This window comes from Nycticebus coucang, chromosome 3 (genome assembly GCF_027406575.1).
Source record: "Nycticebus coucang isolate mNycCou1 chromosome 3, mNycCou1.pri, whole genome shotgun sequence".
NCBI lineage: Eukaryota > Metazoa > Chordata > Mammalia > Primates > Lorisidae > Nycticebus > Nycticebus coucang.
Genome location: NC_069782.1, coordinates 5,628,233 through 5,653,373, shown reverse-complemented (window position 1 = coordinate 5,653,373; position 25,141 = coordinate 5,628,233). Strand labels below are relative to the sequence as shown.

The following is a 25,141-nucleotide window of genomic DNA, read 5'->3' as shown; positions in this document are numbered from 1 at the left end:
CTGGAGGTGAGAGAAGGGAAGCTGGAGTGGCCGGCAGGGGCCAGGTCATGGGGGGCCGGCTGCCAGGCTGAGGAAGCCACACCGCTCCAGTAATCACTGGGGTCTGCATCAATGTTTGGTCTCAAATGACTCCACTGGCCAGCAGATGAGCCAAGGGGAGGACGAGCCCGCGGGACCCTCACCCGTAACCCTCCCATTACGGCAGCACCCAGGAGGCTACTAAAGACCTTGGACCAAGCAGCTGGGCTGCTGCCATGGCCGCCCACTTCCACAAACACAGAGCGCCAGCCAGGCACAGGATGTCTCTGTGGGCAGTCTATTTCCAGCCACACGTGGCTGGGGTGAGGTGGGTGACAGGGAGGGGTGCTGGGACGGTCTGGTGTACAGGGCAGGCTAATGGCCACTATAAATAGCTTGATTGTGTCCTGCTGGTGCTGGGGAGAAGTCACTGCAGCATCTGCCAGACGCAGCCCGGCCTAGCAAACGTCCAGGGTGACCCCAAATGCCACACAGACCCAGGCTGCTCCAAGATAAGCAAGACTGCTGGCAGAAGATGTGCTGGACTGGGGACTCTGGGACCCCCTCCTTTGTCACTAATGCCCCTTTTAGGAACAGGCTCCAGGTCTGGTTTGCAGCATATGTTTTGGTAGTAGGATATTTTCAAAGAGCCTTCACAAGACACTTTTTTGTTTATTTCTCAGAGTTATGACCCAGCCCTTGGCACAGGGATTGCGGACAGGGACAGATGAAGCAAGTGTAAGCAGCGGCGTTTTTCTTTGCTGTTTATGGACTTGACATTCTCTGCCCTGGGACAGAGCAGGACTTCTTCCCCAAGCCATCAATACCTATCTAAGTGGGGCTGGTGACATCAGATTTCAGCTCAGAGAAGGGAGGACGGGTCTGACCATTAACAAACACCTCTTCTAATTGGAAGGGTGGCCTCGTATGGAGATGCAGACCCTGACCTGAATGGCTGGTTGAAGGGAGGGGGCGGGGGCAGCAGGTGAGTGCTCCCAGTGCCTACTGTGCGCCACCGTTCTTTCACACAGACTACCTCACTGAGCCCCTAGAGGTCCCTCCCAGGAGTGTCCTCACACTTTCTGTCCAGGTAAGAAAAGTGAGTGCAGAGAGCTGGCCCCAAACCAGCAGCTAGGAGGGGAGCAGGAGTCAAGGCCCAATGCTCCTGATTGCCAAGGCCACGCTCTCCCTGCATCTAGACAGAGGCTAGAACAGCAGTTCTCAACCTGGGGGTCGAACGACCCTTTCACGGGGGTCGCCTAAGACCATCCTGCACATCAGTTATTTACATTACGATTCACAACAGTAGCCAAAATTACAGTTATGAAGTAGCAATGAAAATAATTTTATGGTTATTTTCATTGGTGATATGGCTCACACAACATGAGGAACTGTATTATAGGGTCACGCGGCATTAGGAAGGTTGAGAACCACTGGGCTAGAAGGAGCTGGAGATGTGGGCAGGCCCTGGGAGGAGGCTGGGAGACTGCCAGCAGACCTCCCTAGGCTTGAGGGCGTGACGCTGTGCCTAGCGGCAGGCCCGGGCCCCACCGTTCAATCCTGCTCCCTGATGATTGAACCTGCCACCTGCCTACCACTCCATCGCCACCTGCCTACCACTCCATCGCCAAGCCAGCCTGTCCTGGGCCTGGTGTCTGCAGGCCTTGGGGTGAAGAACTAAGTCCATCCGGAGCTCAGCAGTCTAGGAGTTCCCAAGGAAGGCAGGGAGAGCCACCAGGAGACACCCAGTATCAGTCCTGGCAGCTCAGTGCTGAGCTGGGGGGAAGGGACGCGAGCAGCTCAGAGAGCTTTCCTTGGGGGCCTGGGCTGCAGCTCAGTCCTGGGGGGCAAGGAGGGTCAGCCAAATAAAGCACTAATTACGAGGTTTGGGAAGGACACTGGGGGCAGAAAGAACAGCAGGTGAAGGAAAGTGCGGAGAAGGGTGGCGGTTAGGGAGAGGAAAGTCATCTCGCACGCCACCGTTACCGTTCTGAGAACCCAAGGGAGAGAGAGACAGACAGGGACTGGGCCTGGGTGGGATCAGGAGAATACAGGAAAGAGCTTAGTCGCTGCCCCTGGAGCCAAATCGTATGAACACCATGCTCCCAAGTCACAAGATGCTGGAGGGAGAGGGCTCTGGTGGGGCAGCCGGCCAGGGGGTTCCAAACTGCTCCTGGGGCTGAAGGGACCTTTTGGAGTGGAGACAGCCTCCAGGTGAGTCCTGCCTCCCAGGCCAACAGTTCTGCTTGAAAAGCATGGCCCTGCTGTTCCACACTAACCCCACCAAGTCTGAAACCAGTGATGGACGGCATCCTTTTATTTCCCATGTGGTGGAGAAACTGAGATCCAAAGAGCAGGGGGTTTCCTGAGGTCCTCAACCAGTTAATAGTCCAGAGCCTGGCTTCTGGCCCATCGTCTTTCACCCCAGCCCCCACCCAGCCCCTCTGTAAGAACCACCCTACTGTCCTCACCAATCCCAAGCTGGCACGGGCATGAAGTTGTGGAAGGCCTCTGCACCCCCAAAACACAACCAGGTCTGAATCAGTCTGCCTCCCTGTACCCCACATGGGATCTCCCTATTTTTGCAGTGATTTTGGGGAAGAAGAAAGCTTGTTTATAAAGATGCACAGAACTGTCCACTGCATTTTTCTCAGACCAAAGAATTCCCATCAGATTAACAGCTGCTGAAGGCTGAGAGAAGTAGGCTGAATCTGACTCGTGCTCTCATGGCAAGTCCCTGCAACCAAGCATGTTTCGGTCACCTGAATGTGGGCCAAGAAAGGGGAAAAGTTGGGGGTGGAGGTGGGCACAGAGGAAGAGATCAGGAAGAAACTGCTTGAGTTTACCTTAGAAAATGTTGGTGTTTATGGAGTAACTATATGACTGTCTGAAATTGTTTAGTTTTACATTAAAACAGCCAGCGTTTTTTTTCCCCAGCAAGAAATGCATTTAAGCTGTTGAAGTATAAAGACAAATAAACATAAGCAGCTCGAGCCTTCACTAGAGGGTTCAAGAGAGCAACACATTGTCTCCAGCTGTCCTGTGGGATGAGAGGGGCGCCTTGGAACAGGCAGAAGTGGCCCAGGCCCTCTCGTCCAGCCAGGGCCATCCCAGCCCAGTGCCCAGAGAGCTGGGGCAGCATCTGAGGCGTCTGCAGCGGTCTTCCCCACCCAGGTGCAGCTGGGCCCCTCGCCTTCTCCTTCCACTTGGCAGTCTCCAGGGTCACTTGCCCACGCGTGTCCTCATCTGATCCTAAGGGACTGGGATTGTCCATGTTTCACAGAGACCCTGGCAAATGAAGTGATATGTCCTAGGTTATAAAACAAATGTGGGGCAGAGCTGGAATTTGAAACTCTGTTGTCATGTGGCGCCATGGTCAGTTGGACGATGACAAGGAGCGTGAGAACCAGTGCGGGAGGACGAGGATGCTTGCTGGCCCGGGGGTAGGGATCGCTGGTCTGTGGGCAGCAGCTCATCTGTCAGGAGCATCCCATGGGATGGGAGGGGCAGGTCCCAGCCAAAGGCCTTTCCACACAGCCCAGGGTCCATCTTTGTCCCGTACACATTTGCCGGCTCAAATATACATCCATTTTCTCTGAAGTGTGTTCTGACTTGGCACACCAGGAGTAAGTGATGAACAGACAACTCGCATGGCTGAGCCCTTGCTACGCACCAGGCACATGGTACGTGCGTGACAAGCTCACCCCTTAGGCCTCTGTGTCATCCCCCGACCTTCCAGAGAAGGATACAGAGGCCCAGAGAAGGTAAGTTACTTGCTCCACGTCACAACAGTAAGTGACCGATCCAGGGTTTACAGCCAGGCAGGATGACTTCCTGTCTCTTTGAGGGCCAGAAATAACGTCGTCCACTTCCTAACTATGAGCTCCCAGCCAAGGGAGTGGCACAGGGCAGGTGTCCACAGAATGTTAATATCTTTGGCTTCCAAAGCCATCGAGGAGCTGACCATTCTCATATTATCCCCGGTCTGACTCCTCCACACACTTCGGATCTAGTATGCTGTTTCCATTTGGATGGCTATTTATCATTCAGACAGACTCTAGAATCCTGCACCCCCACCTCTTCCCCCAAATCTGTCCCCTTCAGCCTGTCCCATCTCAGCCCTGGCAGCAGAGCCACACAGAAGCTCAGCCGTGATCCTCTCTCCCTCTAACCCCTCACATCTCTTCCACCGGCCATTCCCATTGGCTGTTTTCAAAATACATTGAGTTTGCTCATCCCCTCCTACCACTGTCACCTGAATTGAGCCACCAGCGTCTCTGACCTAGACTGCTGTGGCGTCTACCAGCTCAAGCCACTCCACCTCCTACAATCTGTAACACATCTCTAGCCAGCAGCCAGAAAGGTTTGTTATTAAGATGTCAATCAGAACAGGACGATCCCTGGTGAAAATGTCCCAAGGCTTCCCAGGTAACTTAGAATAACATCCAAACTCTTTTCTTGCGGTTCCAGAGCCTTGTGTGGCCAGGGTGCACCTGTCTCCCCGCCTCACCTCCAGCCCCTCTGCCTCATTCCTGATCTTCCAGGTGCACTGACCTGTCCCAAAATTCATTTAGCTCATCCCGACTGCAGGGCCTCTGCACTTGTGCCCCTTCTGCCTGCATGGAGGACCTTCCTACATCTTCAACTGGCACTCCCTGCTTCTCACGGAAGCCTCCTTCCCTGACATCGGGGTGGACCCTATAACTGCCCTCACTGGGCAGACTGGATCTTGTTCTCTTGGGATCCGGCTGCCACGCTGTGAGGAAGCTCACAGCAGCCCCTGCAGGAAGACTGGAGGAGGCTCCCCATGGGATCCTGGCTGACAGCCAGCATTATCCACCACAAAGGCGCACAGAAGCTTCCAGATGGTTCCAGCTCTTGGTCATGATCTTGGCCTGGGCTTCGCAGCTGAGGCCCTGATGCTGTGGGGCAGGGACTAGCTGATCCCACTGTGTCCTGTCTGAATCCTGACCCACATATTCAAGGGCAGAATGAGACGCCTCCTCTCCAAAATCACCTCCATCTCTGCCTTCTGCCAGCACAGAGGTTTGCTCAGAGCAAGGGTTTTTAGGTGACAAGGCATTTTTACAAGTCTGTTTATTCATCCATTCAATAAGCATTAATTAAACACCTATGAAATGTCTAACATTGCACTAGGGTCAGAGAGCAGCAGGGGAGGTGTACAGCGTGGGCAGGTCAGGGGACCTCAGAGTAGGGGGAGGTTTGGGTTGGGGCTTGAATGATGAGCTTGACCTCACCAGGTCCATGCTACGTGTGTGTGTGTGGATCACAAGGGAGCAGCTTGTAGACAGCAGAGATGAGCAGAAGGATTCCATGGGTCTGAGGAAGGGTGGGCCAGAGGGCACAGGTGAGCCAGGGTGCGTGGTGAGGAGAAGAGGCTGGCAGGGCCCTGGCCTGATGGACCTCATAAGCCAATGGGCAGATGAACCAGTCTAGTGACAGCAATGGGAACCATGAGAGGACAGCTCCGCATGTTCAGATGGAGCAAAACAATGTCCCAAGGGAAACTCAAGGGTGATGAGAGGCACAGGCAGCAAGTTCTCGCATTGCTCAGGAAGGCTGAACAGGCTTTGAGGAGGCAGCCTGGGCATGGACTCTCTGAACAACGGCGCTTACCAGCCCCCACTGCCTAGCCTGGCAGATGCTAGGATTTTTGAACACCCTCAGAGACTTCTAAACTTACACACAGGTAGGGGGTGCTATCTAACATCCTAAGACGGGGAGGCCCTCCCTGATCCCAGCCAGCCTCCGAGTGCTGGTACTGTGCTGGGCACTGTAGGGCAGGGCAGGGCAGTAGGGGCTTCTGGCAAGAATCACAGACCTGGGCTCTGGTCCCGGGTCCACCACTTACTGGCTGTATGACCTTGGATAGGTCACTTTCCCTCTCTGACCCCCGACCTCCCCGTGTCCTCATTTTTGAAAAGAAGATACTAATGGCTTCCAGCTCTGGATGCTGTGAGGACTAAGGAGGAAATCTTAGCACAACATTCAGGGCAACTCCAGGCCCATGAGTTCACCTGAGCAGAGCTGTCTACCTAGCACCCGGCCAGGCATGTATATAGTAGGTGCTTGATAAATGCCAATGGGAATGGAGTGATCTGTTTAATAAATACATTCTTTTGCTGAACGTGGTTATGGATAACTTCTCTGGATTGGAGCAAAAAAGTGCTGAGAGGCAAGTCCAAACTTCAAACTGTCAGTGAGAAACATATTTTTTCAGTAAGTCAAGGTAAAGATCAGGGTCGAAGAAAACATCTGGCTAAGTGAACTAATGGCTTCAGAGAAAAAGGAGCCTTGCTTTGTGGAGACAGGAAAAAAATTATCCACCGCTGGTTTTAATTTAAGATGAAAAAAACTTACTCTATTAGCCTAAATATCGCTCTGCTGTCCAATCACATGGAGTTTGGAATAATATTTTTCAAACAGAACTACTGCTATTTCAAGTAATTACATGGCTAAAAGCAGCCATTTGGGGTTGAGCAAGAACTCATCATGGTTTCAATTCCCTCTGGTGTCATTTTCTGTTATATTTGAGAAATTCCTCAATAAAGATGTCAAATAGAGAGAGCGTTTTGCTCCCAGGAGGACAGACTTGGGCACCCTCCAGGACACAGTCACAGGCAAGCCATCTTCACAGGAAAATAACCTCGTTTACTCAGAAGAAAAGGTTCAACTGTGAAAACTTACTCAAGAAAATAACTCCTAAACCAACAGCCTCATTTCTCCTAATTAACTCAGAATGCTTTTCAAACTATGCTGTTTATTTCTAGGTGATCAGGTCATCATCCCTAAGGAATTCACAGTGGTTTGGAAAGGAATGTTACAACTGGACAAGACTCTTGACCCAGACTTCTGGAGAGGAACCAGCAGGAGATACAAACGGGCCCAACTCTCCCTGATGGGTGATGGGTGATGTCCCTGATTCAGTGAAGCCATCAGGACTGCATGTGGCAGTAACTTAGTTGTTCATGACCACTGAACACCCACCAGGGCCAGGCCCTCTGAGGGAAGCTTCATCAGGCAGCACAAACACAATTCCAAGTGGGTAATTAATGATCAAAGTCTATTGGTGGTAAGCAACAGTGAGTGGTGGGGATTGCAGGGAATAGAAGGGCCTCCTCCATGGGCAAGCTGTCGTGAGCTCCGTCCAGCTGCTGCCTGCACCACCCTGAGATGCGAAGAGGTGCTGCTGCCTGGGCCTCACTCTGTGGGGGTCCCTTCTCTGTCCCTGCTGTGGGTGCAGCCCTCCCCATGGAGTAAGGGGTCCTTCTGGGGGGCCATGGGTACCCGGAGCACACACCCACCACTTTAGCCCATATCCTGGCTATGTGGGACCTTAGAATTTTCCCCAGCTGGCCCTAAACTTGTCAGTTCCCAGAGGGACAGATGATTCTTAGGTATGAGAACAGCAAAAGTTAGCTGCTTTGGGGGCAAACATTCAGGTTAGGGTATCAGAGCATGAACATTCAGGTTGGGGTGTCCTGAGGCTCATCGTGATGTGGGGTGGAGCCAAGGGTGGACAAAGGAGGGCGGGGAGTTGGCATTGCCCCCCACTACCCCTTCCTGGTCACAATGCCAAGGTGGGAGACAGATATTCTAGTTGGGGAGCTTCCCAATTACTTTTAAATACTTAGCCACGTGGGACAGGGACCTCCACTCACATTCCTGTCCCAAGTCCCACCAATGTCAGGGGCTGGGTGACTGTGGCCAAGTATTAGTGTGCTGGCAGTAGCGACTTTCACGTGATAGCCTCTAATTTTTAAGTGTTGACAAATAATTCAATAATAACAAATGACACCACTGTGGGGATAAACCACACACGTTTGTGGGCCAGATGAGGCTGTGGGTGGCCGATGGCTCTGCTGCAACCTGACGACTACACGCGGTGCTTGTGCGAACTCACGTCCGTATCCACGGCTCTGTCTGTCTCTTTTCAGAGTCAGCTGTCACAGCGACCTCTGAGTAGGGTACAACTGACTCACTTCACAGTAATGGGAGCTAAAGCTCGGAGGGCGTGAGGAACAGGTCCCAAACTATAAAACGCACGAGTGGTGGTACCAGAATTTGAGCCTGAATCTTCAAACTCCAAGCCCAGCTCACTCTTACAACATTGTTTCAGCCCACATGCATGAAACCCCCATGATCCTGACACTGTTGCAGGTACTCCAATTCCCACAGTTTCAGGGATAAGGGAGCTGAGCCTCCAAGAGGTCAACCAACTAGCCCAGGGTCACACGGGCAGTCTGGGGTGAAGCCGGTGGGAACCAATGTCTGACTTCTCTAGAGCTGGAGTTTAGTCTGGCTGAGGAAAAAGACCAAACAAAAAGAAGCCTGCTGAGAAGGGCCTGCCCCAGCTAACAGCAGAAGACAGCAGACAGCGCCTTTTCTTGGCTGCCATATGTGGACGTTAGACCTGCATAAAGTTACAATCTGTGCTCAGAGGCGGTGGCGGCGGGTGGGGCAATCTTACCCAGTTCTTTTAAATTAATGAGTATGAAAAGAAGCCATTGTGAGAATAATGTTGTTGAAACAAAGACCCATACAGACCTCTCTGTTAGTCGGGAGGCTGGTGGCATCAGCTGTTAGAGTGGACCTGCTGTGGCCATGAACAAGGCTGTTTACCACCAGGTGGCTCTGCCCAGGTGAGACTGCTGTGGCCAGGACAGCCCATTGTCTGACACAGCCCCCGGGTGCAGACAGTGGGCTTGACCCTCCACAAGGTCTCGGAGATCTCAAACCAGACCACCTTGACCCAGCTCATCTGGAAGCTGATCACAGATGGATGCCCATTATTTGGTGCCGGGCACTCTGCCACATGCCCTACATCCGAGAACTCCCCGAATCCTTGAAAGGCCTCTGCAAGACAGAAAATACACACCTCCTATCACAGGTGAGAGGCGAGGCACAGAGAGCAGTGACTACCCGGGAGTCACACGGCTGATAAGTAGAGAGCCGGGATTTAAGCCCCAAATGGGCAGTTTCCAAAGTCTGTCCTCTTGACCACTGTGTCACACTGTCTGCTTTGAACTGGTTGTCCCACGGGCACTGTCAGCTCTGCCTTCAATGACTAATCACTTACTCAAATCACTTACTCTCTCTATCATTTGAAAAAGGAGCAAACAACTGGGAAAGCCAAGCACGGACAATCGGGAGGATTCAATGAGATAGCACTGGCAGGCTGCCTAACCTGGCCTCTGGCACGGTAAGTGCTGTAGGGCCCTTCACAATCCATCAAAGGCTCTCCTGCCGCCCAGTCCTGGCCTGCCACTCCTCCCCCACACACCCAGTGCAAGGAGCTGCCTGCCGCCCTCCACTCAGGCTGTGCTCTTGACGCAGAAAACTTCATCCTGACCTTTGGAAGTCCCACTCAGTGTTACCTGCTCTTTGAAGCCACCTGGGGATTTAGTAGCTCTTCACAGGCCACCTCTGGGCTTCAATAACCTGCTGTAATGTCCACAGATCTGTTTCCCATAACCAGCTCCTCTGAAACAGGTAGGGAAACAGGTAAGGCTAATACCTCACTGAGAGGCAGAGTCCCAGAGTACCCAGGGCGTCCAGCTTCTCATCCTGCGCACCAACAAACCAGCTGGCACAACGGAAGGTTTGCTGGGCACTTTAAAAAGTGGGGCCTTGACTCAGAAAAAATCGGAATGATCCTTTGCCTCAGTGCCACTTCTGTGAAGCATTCCTAAGGGAACAATTAAGGAAATAGAGAAAAAAGAAGTTTTATGTCCAGAACCACCTTTGGATTCTGATGATAAAAAACAACAAACAAACCACCTACAAAAAGGTAACAGAAAGGTGGCCTGTCACCCAGAGTAACAGTGCTTGTTTGTTGACTATTTAGCACCTACTGAATGTGACTCACTTCACACTGTCGTGTCAACCTCACACACAGCCTTGAGAAGTAGATGGCATAATTATTCCTCCTTTAGAGGGAGAAGTTGGAGGCTCAGAGACCTGATGACAGTCACAGCTCCCAGCTGCTGAGAGCCCGTGCAGGAACAGCTCTTCAGCTGTCTGGACGTTACCCCAGTGGTGGCTCAGCACAGTCCTGGGAGGCACCTGCTCTTGACAGCCTTCCTCTGCCATCAAGGGCTCAAGACCCAGACAAATCAACAATACATTCATGGCCATGCTCCTGCCAAATCCACGCCTGGACCCCACTGGGCCCAGTGGCTGTGCCCCAGGTCCCTAGCAGCCAGTGGCAGAAGAAGGACCAGGGACAGGCACATGTGCTTTAAAGTCATCTAATTTCTACCACGAGACACTGTTCCTCCTGTTACAGATTTCAAACCACCTCTGAGTTGAATTATGTTCCTGCAAAGATGTAGAAGTCCTTAATGGCCAGGACTCTGAACATGACCCTGGTTGGAAATAAGGTCTTGGCAGGGGATCAGGTTAAGAGGAGGTTAGTAGGTGGGTCCCCATCCAACATGACTTGTGTCCTTGAAAAAAAAGGGAAGTTTGGACAGAGACAGACACACACAGAGCTTAGACAAGGTGAAGGCAGAGGGAGAGTGCCATCTACAAGCCAAGGAGTACCCGAGGTCACTAAAAGCTACACGACAGGCCTGCACAGATTCTTCCTTGTAGCCCTCAGAAGGAACTGGCCCCACCAATCCCTTTGGTTCAGACTCCTGGCCTCCGCCAGTGTGAGAGAGAAAAATCTCGATTGTGTAAGACATCCAGTTTGTTGCTCTGTTATGGTAGCCCCAAGAAACCAATGTAGGTTTTGGTAATTTATGACTATGGGGCAACTGGAAAATGGTGGTAACGGGGGCCACATAAAAATCCCTGAGAGACAAATGATGTTAAGGGAAAAGCAAGGGACAAAATCACGCTGACCAGCTGATTGCCACAATGGTGAAACACACCTGGATATGGACAAAAGACTGAAAATAAACAGGCCAGCAAAACTCAGACGCTTTCTGCATTATCTTCCCTGCTCTCCCACAATTTTCTAATTTCATCCAACAAATATGGATTGCCCTTATGAATTTTATTCAATTGGCTTAAAAAATGTATTTGAACCATGGGGACCTGGGGGTATATACGTTGATAGGCAGAATTGTGATCCCTCAAATTTCCTAGGTTGAAGGCATTCAATGCCCAGGGCTTCAAAATGTGACTATATTTGGAGACAGGGCCTTTAAAAAGCTAATTAAGTTAAAAAATGGAGTTGCTCCGGTGGACTCTATCCCCAGTGATGAGTGTCCTTACAGGAAAAGGAGATTAGGACACAGAGAAACACAAGACCATGGGAAGACACGGGGAGGAGGTGGCCAAGCAGAGAGGCCTCAGGAGAAAACCAAGCCTGGTGTCACCTTGATCTCAGACTTCCAGCCTCCAGAACTGTGAGGAAATAAACTTCTGTTGTTTAAGCCACCCAGTCCACAGCCTTAGCACACTAATGCAAGGAGCCAAGGGAGGGCAAGCCTTCCCATAGCCCGCAACTCTGTAAGGTGGAACTGAGAACAGGCAAGGTGTACCCAGAGGGCGGGGCACGGCCGCGTCACTCACCCAGGCAGTTGTGTCCATCGTGTGCCAGCATGAAGCCATCGAAGCAGGTGCACCTGTAGTTCCCTGGGATGTTGATGCACTCGTGGACGCAGCCCCCATTGTAGTAGTCATTCTCACACTCGTCAATGTCTGCAAAATGAGTGGCAGGAGAGGTGTCAGAGGAAGAACCTGGGGGTCCCCTCTCCCACCACTGCTGAAGCCACCGGGATAGAAGTGATTAGGGGATGACTCACAGGTGTTAGGTGAAGTCCCCTCTAGGGGCTAGGGATCCAATGGTTATAAAAATGAAGATCCTGGCTCTGCAGCAAGGCTGGTCACCACCTCGCAGAGCACACTGATGGGCACACATAGGATGCCTTCCAGTTCCCACCACGGCGAACTAGGCAAGAGTCACACCTGGCTCTCTCTCCCTGGAAAGCCTCTCAACACTAACCACACGGGGCATCTTGTGTACAGTTGCCCAAAACTTGGCTCTCATGAAGCAGCCGGTATGAGTAGAATTAACTTTGCACATCACCAAAAAGCATGATGTCTGGAATGAAAGAAAAGTCCACTAACTCCTTCAAATAATTTCCTTCCACATCAGAGGTCTGATGCCCAAATTTTAACTGCTCCAGCCTCCTTGTTTTCACAAAGGCTTCTGTCTCATGAACAATGGCCAATAGCCTTTGTAAAGGTCACCCTTTTTGCTGTTTTAAGTCTTTTTCAACATTTCCCATCAAGGTTCAAAGGGCTATTGGTTCTGGAGTTCCAGAGAGATTTCAGAGACCTTGGAGGATAATAGGAGCATATCTAGTTAACCTTCAACAAGACGCTTTCTATGCCCAAGTCCTGCTTGGAAGACCATGTCATTATCTCTTCAATCCCCACTCTGAGATGTAGGCACCGTTATCACTATTCCAAGCTTGCAGGAGCAGTGACGAAGCCAGGGCACAGACAGGCTATAACCTCGCCAAAGGTCGCACCCCTAGGAGATGGTACAAGTGGAACCGGAACACCAATGGCCAGCGTAGGAGCCCCTGCGGCCTAACCCTGGTCATATCCAGTCTCTCCAGGAGTGTGCTGGGTACAGGGAGGCCCTGTCAGCCATGGCTTGGGGGTGCCAGTCTATAGCCTCCTCACCCTGAAATGCTCCCTGGCTTGCCCCTCTCAGCCTACACTCTCCCTGACATCCAGAGGCTGTGGGACATACGGAGGAAGGAGGAAGCTGTAAGTTTCCCCAAACAGTGAAACCAGAACTGGAACCAGAACTGGGTGTGCTGTGCTGAGTGGGACCAGAAGTGCCCCCAGCGAGCAGGGCCAGAAGTACCCTTCTCCAGCGGCAGCTGAGCAGTCCCTGACTACCGCAGAAGAGGGATTTTTGAGGCTGGTTCCAGCTGTTAAAGTGGGGATAGGGCCAGCCTGGAGAATTGACCAGAGGCAGGCCTGGCTGCTCCCTCCACTGCCGGAGGAGCAGCGTAGGGAGACCAGGAGCTCCAAGCTCCATGCTTTCTGCATGCTGCTCCAGACAGGAGGCAGAGCTGCTCCCAGCAGAAGCAATCCGTGGGGGCCAATTAACATTCATGGGTGGCAATGCCAAGTTGGAAGGCAAAAGCTCTCTCAGGAGGTAGCGAGCTCCGTGACTCTGCAGGTGACTAAGCACTGAGGAGACGCCTGCCCCACAGAGACACAGCAGAGCAGAGGAGATAAGTTTATGAAAACAGCAGAAGCAAGAGCACCAGCGTGCAGGGTCTCGCTGTATGGCTCACTCCTGGTGGGCAGCCCACCCAGCCCGATGAGGGAAGAACAAAGTGGCCTGGGTCTCCAAAGGATCAAGAGAGGCAGGGTACTCACTACCAATTTACTAAATGTAGAATATAAATGTCTCAATACAATAACTAAGAAAATGCCATGAAGGCTATGTTAACCAGTTTGATGAAAATATTTCAAATTGTATATAAAACCAGCACATTGTACCCCGTGATTGCATTAATGTACACAGCTATGATTTAATTAAAAAAAAAAAAAAAGAGAGAGAGAGAGGCAGGAGGCTCTGTCTAACCTACTCACAATGGCCATCTGCATCAGCTGGGAAGCAGACTCAACCCCGCAGCTCATTCAAATTGTTTTTAATCATGATATTTAATGCACTTAGACATTGCAAATATCATTAAGGGAGGATGTATGATTTTATGTTATTGAAAGGGCACATAGATTTACAAAGACTGAGAGATACTGAGGGCACATAGATTTACAAAGACTACTTCTCAGTCTCTGTCTGCAGCCCTGACCTTTCCCCAGAGTCCTGGATACATCAATTCAACCACCTCTCCCCCGGATTTTTCACTGACACTCTGAAGGCAACACAGCCCACCTTGAACTCACCAATCTCCACTTCCTTGGGGTTCCTCATCCCCCTGAATATTCTTTCTCTTTCACCTCTCCCTTGACATCCAATCAGCTACCAAAGCATGTTTTTACTTCACCCTTAAAATTGTTACAGTTTGCCCACTGGTCACTTATTTCCCCTGTCTGTCACCTTGAGTATCACCTCACCTCTGATCTGACAAAGAGGCCCACAAACTCTTCCTTCCTGACTTTCTTCCTTTGAGCAGGTGACTCAGGGTAAACTGGCCTGGTCCTGACTCTGGGGATGGAGCCTGATCAGTTTGATCTGAACAACAGATGCCATTAGCAACTGCTGTAGGCCCCAGGGGAGGTACAGGACTTAGGTTGGATTGATCAGACTGGGGGAAAGAACTTTTATTCCATGTCTGGGTGAAAGAATTTTCTTTCATGTTGCATCTCAGAAGAAAATAGGCAGACATTTACCCCTGAAACAAACACCAGCCCTTTTAATTCTCACAGCAACCCTCTGCAAGCCAAAAACCTCTGCAGGAGGTTTTAAACTCCATTTTATGGTCAAGGAAACTGCCGTGCAGAAAGATTAGGTAATCCTTCAAGGTCACATAGCAAGTGGCAGGGCAGGGATCAGAACAAAGTCTTGTAGAATGCCCATGACGTGCCATGCATTTGCAAAGGCGTATATACATGATACTTCCCTCTGGACACATTTACACTCTATACCAAGAAAGTATTATCCAATCATCCAAACACTCGTTTACCCATCTATTCTTTCTTTTCCTTTATTTTTTCTATATCGTAAGTCATTAAGCAATACCCATCTGTCTTCCACATGTTCCACAACCATCCGTCCACACACACATATGTGCACACATGCATCCCTATCTACTCAAATCATCAGCCAGCCACGTTTCCATTTATCCAGACACTCGTCCACTCACCTACCATTTATCCATCCATCTATTCACCCCCCCCAAATCTATTGGATCAAATACCTGCCCAACCATTCTTCTATTTATCTATTTGTGCTACAATATATCCAGCTAAATATCCAGTCAGCTGACCACTCTTCCATCTTATCACCTGTTCACTCATCCATCTATCCAGGCAATCAGTCACCCACACATCCAAACATGTGCGTACATGTATCTGTCTGTTTAAATATTCAGCCGGATGCCCATCCTTCCATTCATCTAAATATCCATTATCCGAACATCCATTCACCCATCCATCCATCCATCCAAATGTCTAGCTACCCATCCACATATTAATTGTTCCAAATACCTGCACTTTTTTTTTTTTTTGTAGAGACAGAGTCTCACTTTATGGCCCTCAGTAGAGTGCCGTGGCCTCACACAGCTCACAGCAACCTCCAACTCCTGGGCTTAAGCAATTCTCTTGCCTCAGCCTCCCAAGTAGCTGGGACTACAGGCGCCCGCCACAACGCCCGGCTATTTTTTGGTTGCAGTTTGGCCGGGGCTGGGTTTGAACCCACCACCCTCGGTATATGGGGCCAGTGCCTTACTGACTGAGCCACAGGCGCCGCCCAATACCTGCACTTTTATCCAAACATTCATCCATCCATCTATCCAAACCTCTATTAATTCATTCACCTATTCCTTCAAACACTCATCTGGACAGCACACAAAATGTATAGATTTTCATAGAGAATAAAATATGAGGATGAAAAAAAACAAATGAGCGTTGAAAATAAGATTAAGCTGGTGACAATATGCAGAAATCCATTTGGTAAGGTGCAGCACAGCGATACCAAAAATATCGTTCTGAGCTTCCTAAAAGCCAAGCAAAGAAAGAAACACAACTGGTTATGGAGTCACCACATCCATAAACTACACTCAAAACAGCTGTTTTAATGGTGTTAAGGTCTGGAGGATTCTTCTGTTTATTTTGATTAGAAAGATTCTCAGAAATTCTAATCCAGGGAATGTCCCTTCTCTTGGTTAGAATAATCATACGCTTCTTTTTTTATTTTTTAATTAAAACATAGCTGCGTATATTAATGCAATCATGGGGCACCATGCACTGGTTTTATCTACAATTTGAAATATTTTTATTAAACTGATTACATAGGCTTCCTGGCATTTTCTTACTTATTATGTTAAGACATTTATTTTGTACATTGAGTAAGTTTCACACGTACCCTTGTAAGATGCCTGATCACACACTTCTACTTGCCTGGCGCAGTTCCGGTTTATGCCTGTTGTCAGGGTATAATTATTAACAGAAACCTTTTCGCTATCAAAATGATAAACTATTTGAACACCATGCCCATAAGGCACATCACTGAACAGTCAATAAGGCATCTCTAGTCATTTTCTTCCTTTGACTCCCCATAGAGCAGATCACAGTGGTTGTGAAAGGGCTGGAGAGCGTAAGAATGTTTGCTGCCCTTGTCTCTTCCCTTAATTCATCCCCAGAGTCCTCCAGATGTGAGCATCTCTTAGAACGACCAGCCCCTCTCAAAACCCCAGGCCTGCCCTGCTCCTATGGGCTGTTGTGGCAGCCAGCTTCACCTCCTCGGTACCCTGGATGGCAGACACCTGCTCAGAACCCAGGCTTCCCTGGTTTTCTGTTAGTGCTCTGAATTTTTATTTTTATAAAGCATGTGAGCCTCTTCCTTTAATATATAAGAGATACACAAACCAACTAAAAAAAACCTCTGCCAAAGCAAATGGATTTATTATTGTATTATTTGAGACAGGGTCTCTCTGTGTCACCCAGGCTAGAGTGCAATGGCACCATCACTGCTCACTGCAGCCTCCAGCTCCTGGGCTCAAGCGATTCTCCTGCCCCAGCCTCTCCAGTAGCTAGGACTACAGGTGCCTGCCACCATGCCTGGGTAATTTTTCTATTTCTGATATAGAAGAGGTCTTGCTATATTGATCAGGCTGGTCTTGAACTCTTGGGCTCAAGCTATTGATCCTTCTGCCTCAGCCTCCCAAAGTGTTGGGTTACAGGTGTGAGCCACTGCGCCCAGCCCATGCGGATTTATTATTACAAAAACATGTCCAGGAATCCCCTCGCCTGAAAGGGACCCCACAGACTTCCACAACACCATCAGCCTCAGACCAGTTTTTAAGGCCTGTGAAAGCTGAGGCAGATGGGGTGAGGAGAGGGTAAAGGAATGGAGGGGACAGGTGAGCAGGTTATCTGGGTGTTGATCTTAAGGACTGTGGTGGGATGAATTGTGTCCCTCAAAAAGATACAATGAAGTCCTAATGCCCAGGACCTGAAAAAGTGACCTGGTTTGGAAATAGGGTCTTTGCAGATGTGACTGAGTTCAGATGAGGTCACACTGGGTCAGGGTGGGCCCTAATCAAATGGCTGGCGTCCTCCTAAGAAGAGGGGACCTGGACACAAACATACAGAGAGGAGAACACTGGTGAAGGCAGAGAGGTCCACAGAGGGAGGGAGGACAGCCACAGGAGACGGAGGCAGAGGCCAGAGTCGCGAGGCTGCCTGTGAAGCAGCCTCATTTCCCGGAAGAGGAGGCCGCGGCATGGCCGGGCTGAGGGCCTCGTCTCCTGGTCTCCATTCAAACGCAAGCTCTATTCCTGCAGTTGGAGCCACAGGAGAAAGATGTGGAGGAGATGTCATGTATGTTTCTTGTTTCTTTTTCCAAGGTCTGTGAGTTTGAAATGTGGTGACGGTGGGTGGTGACAGGGATGGTTCATAGGAATGAGAAAGTGGGCAGGATGAAACTTCTGGTCACTTCCAGAGCTCCCAGCACAGACACAGAGTGCAGCAACCCACTGCTCCTGCCCCTGCTTGGATTTTTTTGTTTGTTTAAAATGAAGACTCAATTCCCATCAAAGAAAGCTCCCAGCATCCAACAGAGAAGAGAAAAATAGAACAGGGAACTGCTCATTATGGGATTTTTGAAAAGTTGCTAAGTTCCACTTTTCATATATTTAAAATGGCAGCTGTGAAGTGTCAACAACAGTCTGGAACCCAAGGACAATGAATGGTTTCTTTTTTTGTTTTTTCCATTTAATTCAAAATTGATTCTTGCTGCTCCATAAAAAATATGTTCATTCTGTGGTGCCCAGGTCCTAAAAGATTCCACTGTAATGAATCAGAGTGCCTTCTCATTTTGTTTTAATACTATTTTAGAACATTTTCCTTAAAGTCAGGACTGGAACCCTCTCACAATGAGGACTGTAAAGCACTACTCTCTACGCTCAGCGTTCATTGCTGAAAACGTCTTCTCATTTCCCTCTGAAAGTGGCATTGTTCCAGACATTCCTCATAGATGGTGGAGACCAGGTGCTCTAACAAAGACCCTTCCCCGGCTGAAGACCCCTTCCCCGGCTGGCGCAGGCACGTCCTGGCCTTTGTCTGGGGGCTTTAGGAAAACCACGTACTCCTTAGATCAGGCAACCATTCTGGGAGAGATGTATGGCTTAGGAAGTTGAGTCCTTATTGATGAATAAATCTTAATCCGGTTTGTTGGCTAATTATGCTCTCGGGAAGGTAGTTTCTTGGGCTGCCTAGCAGGAAGGATTAAGCCCCTGTCTCCGGTGGCGCGGGGTTAAGCCCTGGGTTTGTAATGACTGAGTAATGAGACCCGCTCTCTGAGGACCCCTGGCATCCATCGATCAGGTTTCCCTTCTGCAAAGACAATGCTAGAAGTGGGCCCAGCAGTTAATTATGGGAAAGGTCAAAGGTCACACAAAACCAACACAAATCTATATACTTTCTCATTCCTAACTGCACACAATGACCATGGCTCAGCCAGAGGGTGAGAAGGTTCCCTCCCTCTTTCCACCCTGTGATCCAGGCTAACTACGGGGTCTGAGTGCCTCGATGACCTCTCCCAGTACCCAGTGTGGCTCACACTGATCCCTCTGCCTGGACCTCTTTCCCTTGCACAAACGCCTGCTCATCTCTGGCCTGGAGGCCCAGAATTACCTCCTTCCTGAAGCCTCTCCCCATCTTCTACCAGATATGCCCTGGCCCCACCCTGGGTTCCGTGGCTCCCAGACAGACACAATCATTCCTAACCTTGCCTGTGTCCTCCTGTGCCCAGGAGGAGGACTGTGGCCTGTTTAGTCAAAGCCTCAGAGCCTAGCAGAGCGGGCGTGAGAGAAGCCTCTGATCGCTGAATGGAGGAACAATCATGACTGTGGCCTCACTCAGGGACCCCCATGACGTGTGAGGCCCACCCATGATACCCTGAGAAGAGGGTGTCAACACCTTCATTTCACAGCAAGAGAAGCCAAGGCTCAGAGATGTTGCCTGCTCTGCCCCAAGACACACAGCTGATACAAAGGGAGCCAGGAATTGAGCCGGGCCACCTGATTTCAAAGTCAATGCTGTCTCAGGCACACAGGGCCACATTTATATGAAATTTCCAGAAAAAGAAAATCAATTGAGACAATAAATTAGTGGTTTCCTAGGGCTGGAGGGGATGGAGGCTTTAAGGGGAGATGGCCAAGGAGCACAGGGTTTCTTTTGGGGGTGATACAAAGACTCTAACATTGATTATGGTGATAGATGAACGTAAATATACTAAAAGGCATTGAATTGTATGCTTTAAATGATTGAATTATGTAGTACATGAACTATATCTCAATAAAGGCACTTTAAAAATAAAACAAATTCATGCTGTCAGGGCTCTTATCTACTTGGCTGGCTCTGCCCAGCTCACTTAGTATTTTTTAGACAGAGTTTCACACTGTTGCTCAGGCTAGAATGCCATGCCATCGGCCTAGATCTGCAACCTCAAACTCCCGGGCTCGCATGATCCTCCTGCCTCAACCTCTGGAGTAGCTGGGACTACAGGCACCCGCCATGGTGCCCAGCTAATTTTTCTAATTTTGGTAGAAATGGGGTTTCGCTCTTATTCAGGCTGGTCTTGTACTCCAGAGCTCAAATGATCCTCCTGCCTGTCTCCCAGAGGGCTGAGATTACAGGTGTGAGGCACCGCACCCCACCTAGGATGCTTACTTTGAACTGACCTCAGATGCCACCTGTCCAGGTTGGGCTCATGGTAGTTGTGGCTCCCAGGAACCATGGGGAATTTCCCTACCAAACCAGTTAATCATTTTTTTTCTCCCTCAAAAACACACTGAACCCTTCCCTGGAGGCTCTTTCCAGGCTTGGTCAACAGCACGAATGGACACTGAGGCGATCTGGTCAAGGGAACACTGACCTGTTGGGCTGGTGGAGATGGAAGTGAGGAGGGGCCCTGCATACCTGCCAGGCTCAGGGTCTGGCTCTGCCAGTCCTGAGTCAAGGGTCGCATTGCTCCCTCCCACCAATCCTAGGAGTGGTGATTCTCGCAGGTGGGAGATGCAGGGGAGATACCCCAGACCCCCGGACCATAGTCTTCTGAGGGGTTGCTCCACAGGCCCAACCACCCTGAGCTCAAAAGGAGGATAATCAGAAACAGGCAACCACCAGAAAACCCGAATCGGTGGAATTGGTAAGCCAGAGTCCCAGACCTCCTCTGATCCACGACCCTGGATTCAATCAAGGGGCAACTGAGGCCCAAAGAGGGCAACTGAGGGACAAAGGGTACCCTCAGCCTAGACCCTGGCCTCAGGGGCAGCCAGCCTGGAGGGGGAAAATGACCCAACATGGAGGAGCACAACGTGAGCTGCTCCCACCAACAGCCAGCCAAGCCCAGGTCTGCCCATGGGGCTGGCCGTGGGAAGGGACAGGTGGCTAGGCCCGGCTGAAGCCCATGCACCATCCCTACAATCTGAGCTAGCTTGGGCACCATGAAAGCAAGGATCATCCAGAGAAGGGGGCTGGCTGCAATAAGAGTCTCGGGCCCTCCTGAACTTTGCAGTCAGTAAGCTAAGGGCTAAAAGGTCCATAGAACTGCCCCAGGTCATGCAGGGCTGGGACCAGATCTCTACAGACCTCCCAGCTCAACGCCCCTCTATATGAGACAGAGGCATGGGGGCTCCTGGAGAGAGGCATACATCTAGGAGACGTGGAGAGAGTGGGGAGTGATCATCAGCCCAGGCCAGAAGTCCACGCCAGCCAGCGGGCTTCCACCTAGGGGCTGCAGCCCTGGCCCATCTGGAGGGCCCCCTCAGAGCACCCCCTGACCTTGCCCACACATATAAGCCCTTCAGCCCTCTTTGTCTCAAGGCCTTGGGGAAGGCCGTCATCCATGTCAGTAGCATTCAAAGGCACACAAGCCCACAGTTTATTTTCTTAGAAATAATGGTTTTTTCTGGTTAGCATTCCTCTGATGGAAAAACAAATACAGCCACTGTAATAAGAAGCGGCCAAGAGGCGGCGAGAGGGCCAGAGGAAGAGGGCAGAGAAGGGCTGCCACCCGGGAGCTCAGAGACACGGGGGACAGGAGCTGGGGGAGCAGAGACCCCCAATCCTGGCAGAAATGTGGATTCAGAGGAAAACAGCTCAACATGCAGACACCGGTGCTGCCTTCAACACGCGCTCAGACAGGGAGGCCTCTCCCTCCTTAGATCTCTACTCAAAGGCACAGTCTGTAAAGCAGGTGTGGTGGCACCTACGTGATGGGTGAGGGGACCAGGGCTCGGGAGCTTGTCACTTGCTGGGCTTGCTGAGTCAGCACAAGCACCAAACTGCAAGCCTCTAGCCCTTGCTACAAATGCTCCCCTCAGCCATCCGAGTGGGAAGGGACAGCAGAGACCTGCTCCTGTTCTGCTTCTCTAACTCCTTTCCCTCCCCAGGCAGACACACCCATGCTCTACTCCACCTCCACCCGATCTTGTCTGTATTTCCTTGGCTGCACGGTTCACATCTCGTTAGGATCCCTTCTTTTCCAGTCTGTCTTTCCCATTCACCAGCGAGGGCTTCAAGGGCAGGAAGCATGTCTTGGCCCCAAGCCTGGCACACAGTAGGTAGGTGCTCAGTGAACACAGCTGATCCCTAAAGGAATCCAGTCCAGTACATATATTTTGTAGATGGACAAACGGAGGCTCAGAGAGGTGAACTTACCTCCTGTGCTTAACTGTCACAGCTTGAGCTTTTTATTTTTCCTCCTACAAATGGACATGGGCTCCAAGAACTCTCCAAGAAGCCCAAACCCTGCAGCAGAGCTGGGACCAGTTACAAGCAACACTAATTGCCAGCTAACAGCAACTTGGAATTTTAAGTCGCATGCAATTTCTTCCTGCTCGCTGGTCTGCTGGTCTTGAATGCTTTCATCTTGGGCAGAGCACACGTTAGCATGCATAATTGCATGTTTTAAGACTCAAAGGAGAAGAATTTTCCCTTCCCCCTGTACTCTCTCTGCCCCCCATACCCCCACCTACCTCCTACCGCCTTTCCCGCCCTCCCCAAAAGGGGACTTTTATCTGGAGTTTCAATAAAGTGTGCAATAATGATAATGAAAATAATTTAATAAGGTCATGGACATTATTTCCTAAGAAGGCCAATTGGTTTTAAGGGCTTTTTTTTCCTGACGTTAAAGTAAATGGATCCCTGGGTATGTTATTAGGAGTTTTGTTAAAACGCTTTAATAACATGTTCTGTAATCCACCTAACTTTAGTGATTGACAAGCAGACCCTGGGGATATAAAACTCAGGAAGTGACTATTTATATTCATTACATACATGCTAATTTTGTGATTTCTGATGGCCAGAGGGTTGTCATTTTTCCCCTTTTCACACAAAAAAGGAAAATAGTAATATATTTGATATATTGTGGCCAAAACAAAAAGTTATTTCCCCCAAGAGTTTTAATTATAGCATTTGGAAAAGGCCAGAGTTGGAACTTGCAAGTGGAATAAACCACTTGAATAAACGGTCTAAAAATTACGTACGCATAGAGGGGTGATGTGCGCTGCTGGTTCAGACTAAGCAGTGATTATCGCCAGCGTCTTAGCTATCTAAACAAGTCATTTGAGGGTGGTTTGCTCCTCGTTTGGGGCCTGGTCCTGATTATAAACGAGAGCTTTTAATTAAGATTAGTAAGACCCAATTCAAGCTATAATTTGGTCCTTTTCCTTAGCAAATGTCTATGAAAACAAGGCAATTAAGGTTAAATGAGTTGGAGCCTTTAAAGGGGATGAAATGCCCCCTCCTTACTCCTGGCCTGCCCCCTCCCAGAAGGAGGACAAACAGGCCTGGCTAATTCAGACCAGGAGGCCAGTGCAGGGCTGGCCTGGCAGCTTCTAAAAGGCCCAAGGTAAGCTGGGGGTATGCAAGCTAGCTAAGTGAAGAGACAGAGGAAACAGAATATGCAAAGGTCCAGAGGTAGGAAGGAGCAGGCAAGTTTGGGAAACTGAAAAAAAGATAGCGATACTAGGGTGAGGCTAGGCAGAGAGGCTAAAAAATAATAGTAGCTCAAAGTGGTTGAACTGAGGCTGGGCTAAGCCCAAGGGCATCGTCCTCCAGTTGTACTGAGGGGTGATGAACCTCCAGCCATCACATTTGGTCTAGGGCCTGTCCTAGACCAGCTGGCAGCAGCCAGAGAGGGGATGTGAAAAGGAAAGGGTCCCTATACCCCTTTTATCACGCCATAGCTGAGGAGCCTCCCCCACTGCCTTCAAACAGGCTGACAGGGCCTAGCCTGCTGGGGAGACCACTCCCTCTGATGGTGGTTGGAAGCCAGACCCTACTGCCTCTCACTTAGGTGGCCTGGCTAGAATCTGATCTCTGTGGACCCAATTTCCCAGGCTAACTCTGCCACTGGTCCATGCCAGATATCCTTAGACTAGCCCCTTCCTGTCCGGGTCTCAGCCTCCTCATCTATAAGACCTCCAGTGTTTGTGCGGTTTGGGGAGGTCTTTCTGGGAACCCCTGGGTTGGATAATAGTCATTCACTGTCCATTGATGCCAGCTCTGCGTCTGGCCCTGAGTGAAGTCACACAAGCCGGTGGGACAGAAGCACTGGGAGAAATGAGCACAGGTGGCAGCTGACCTGTCCGGGAACTAAGGAAGGCTTCTGGGAGGAGGGTACCCTTTAGACTCATTCACCCACCCTTTTCCCAACAGATGCCTTCCATAGCCTGTGCCAATCCTAGTGCAGGATTTCAGGGATGGGAGCTGAACGGGTCACAGATTCTTCCCTTCAGGAGCCACACAAAGGCACAAGTGCAGCATGTCAAGGGCTAAAACCCAGGTGTGTGTAAGTTTGGGAGGGCAGTACAGAGAGATAGCATGTGCCCTCACAGCGGCTGCCCCGGCTACCCTCTAAAGTTCCTTCCAACTCTGCAGATCCATGAGTTTATCCTAAGTCACTGCACATCTCATCAAACGCCAGTGCTGAGGAAAACACAGACGTAGCCTCAGCCTTGCTGCCAGTTGTCAGAGGTGCCTCATCTGTCTGGCTACAGCAAGCCCCCTGCCAGTGCTGAGCTGCCCACACGGGTCCAGTCCACCCTCCCGACACAGCAGTCATACGGCTATATGTATGGAGGCCACTTTATCATCACATGTCCACCAGCCATGTGGCAAGATGGCCTGGAAGGTGTGGTAAGAAACTGTCCCCAGAGTGGGGCAGGTTGCCTCCACTGCAGGGTTTCACAACAGCAGAAGTTTCACAGCAGAAGTTCCAAGGTGAAGTTCCAAGGAGGAAGAGGTGAACCCTGACAGGGCTTCCCACATTCTGGGCTTATTTCATATGAAGCCCTAGACCATGAAAGCTATGCTCTCAGGACCCACTTTGTTGAGTGCTGCTTCTGTGCTTATCACAGCAAATGGCATCACTGATGAGATCTGTAGGACAGGGTGCACATTCCCCCAAAAGTCCAATGCTGACCTCTGCAGAACCTCACACCAGCTCAGGACCTGCAGATTCAGGAGCCCAGGGAGGAAAAACAGGTTTCAACTACTGTGGAAATGACTGGAGGGTGTGGGGATTACTGATGTCTGCTGTGGGAGAAGGAGGTAGCATATTTGCCATCCCTGAACAGTAGGTTTAGATGAACAAAGGAAAGCTTCTGTCCTGTGTATTTTTTATTGTACATTCCTTTTTTTTAAAGAGATGGGGTTTGCTCTGTTGCCCAGGCTGGAGTGCAGTGGCACAAACATAGCTCACTACAGCCTGGAACTCCTGGGCCCAAACAATCCTCCCACTTCAGCCCTCCACATTGTACCTTCTTGATAAACCAAGGTCTGTGAAGGGCACACCTGTCTGTACACTCTGAGGGGAGATGGAAGAGGTGACCCCTGACAAGGTTAGCATGGACAGGTATGCATATGGTTTGTATGAGCAATTGATGAACCAGAATACCCCATTTCCCAACCACTTTGAGGTCCTGGGAAT

The 25,141-nt window shown here is 50.3% G+C and overlaps 1 protein-coding gene across 3 annotated transcripts in view; it reads right to left on the bottom strand.

The window, feature by feature from the left end:
- Window positions 1-25,141, bottom strand: part of SCUBE1 (signal peptide, CUB domain and EGF like domain containing 1) — a 120,926-nt gene that overhangs the window by 88,508 nt on the left and 7,277 nt on the right. For all 3 annotated transcript variants that reach the window (XM_053585699.1, XM_053585700.1, XM_053585701.1), the window contains exon 3: window positions 11,563-11,691. In XM_053585699.1, coding sequence (XP_053441674.1) covers window positions 11,563-11,691 — 129 coding nt within the window. The remainder of the gene's footprint in view (window positions 1-11,562; window positions 11,692-25,141) is intronic.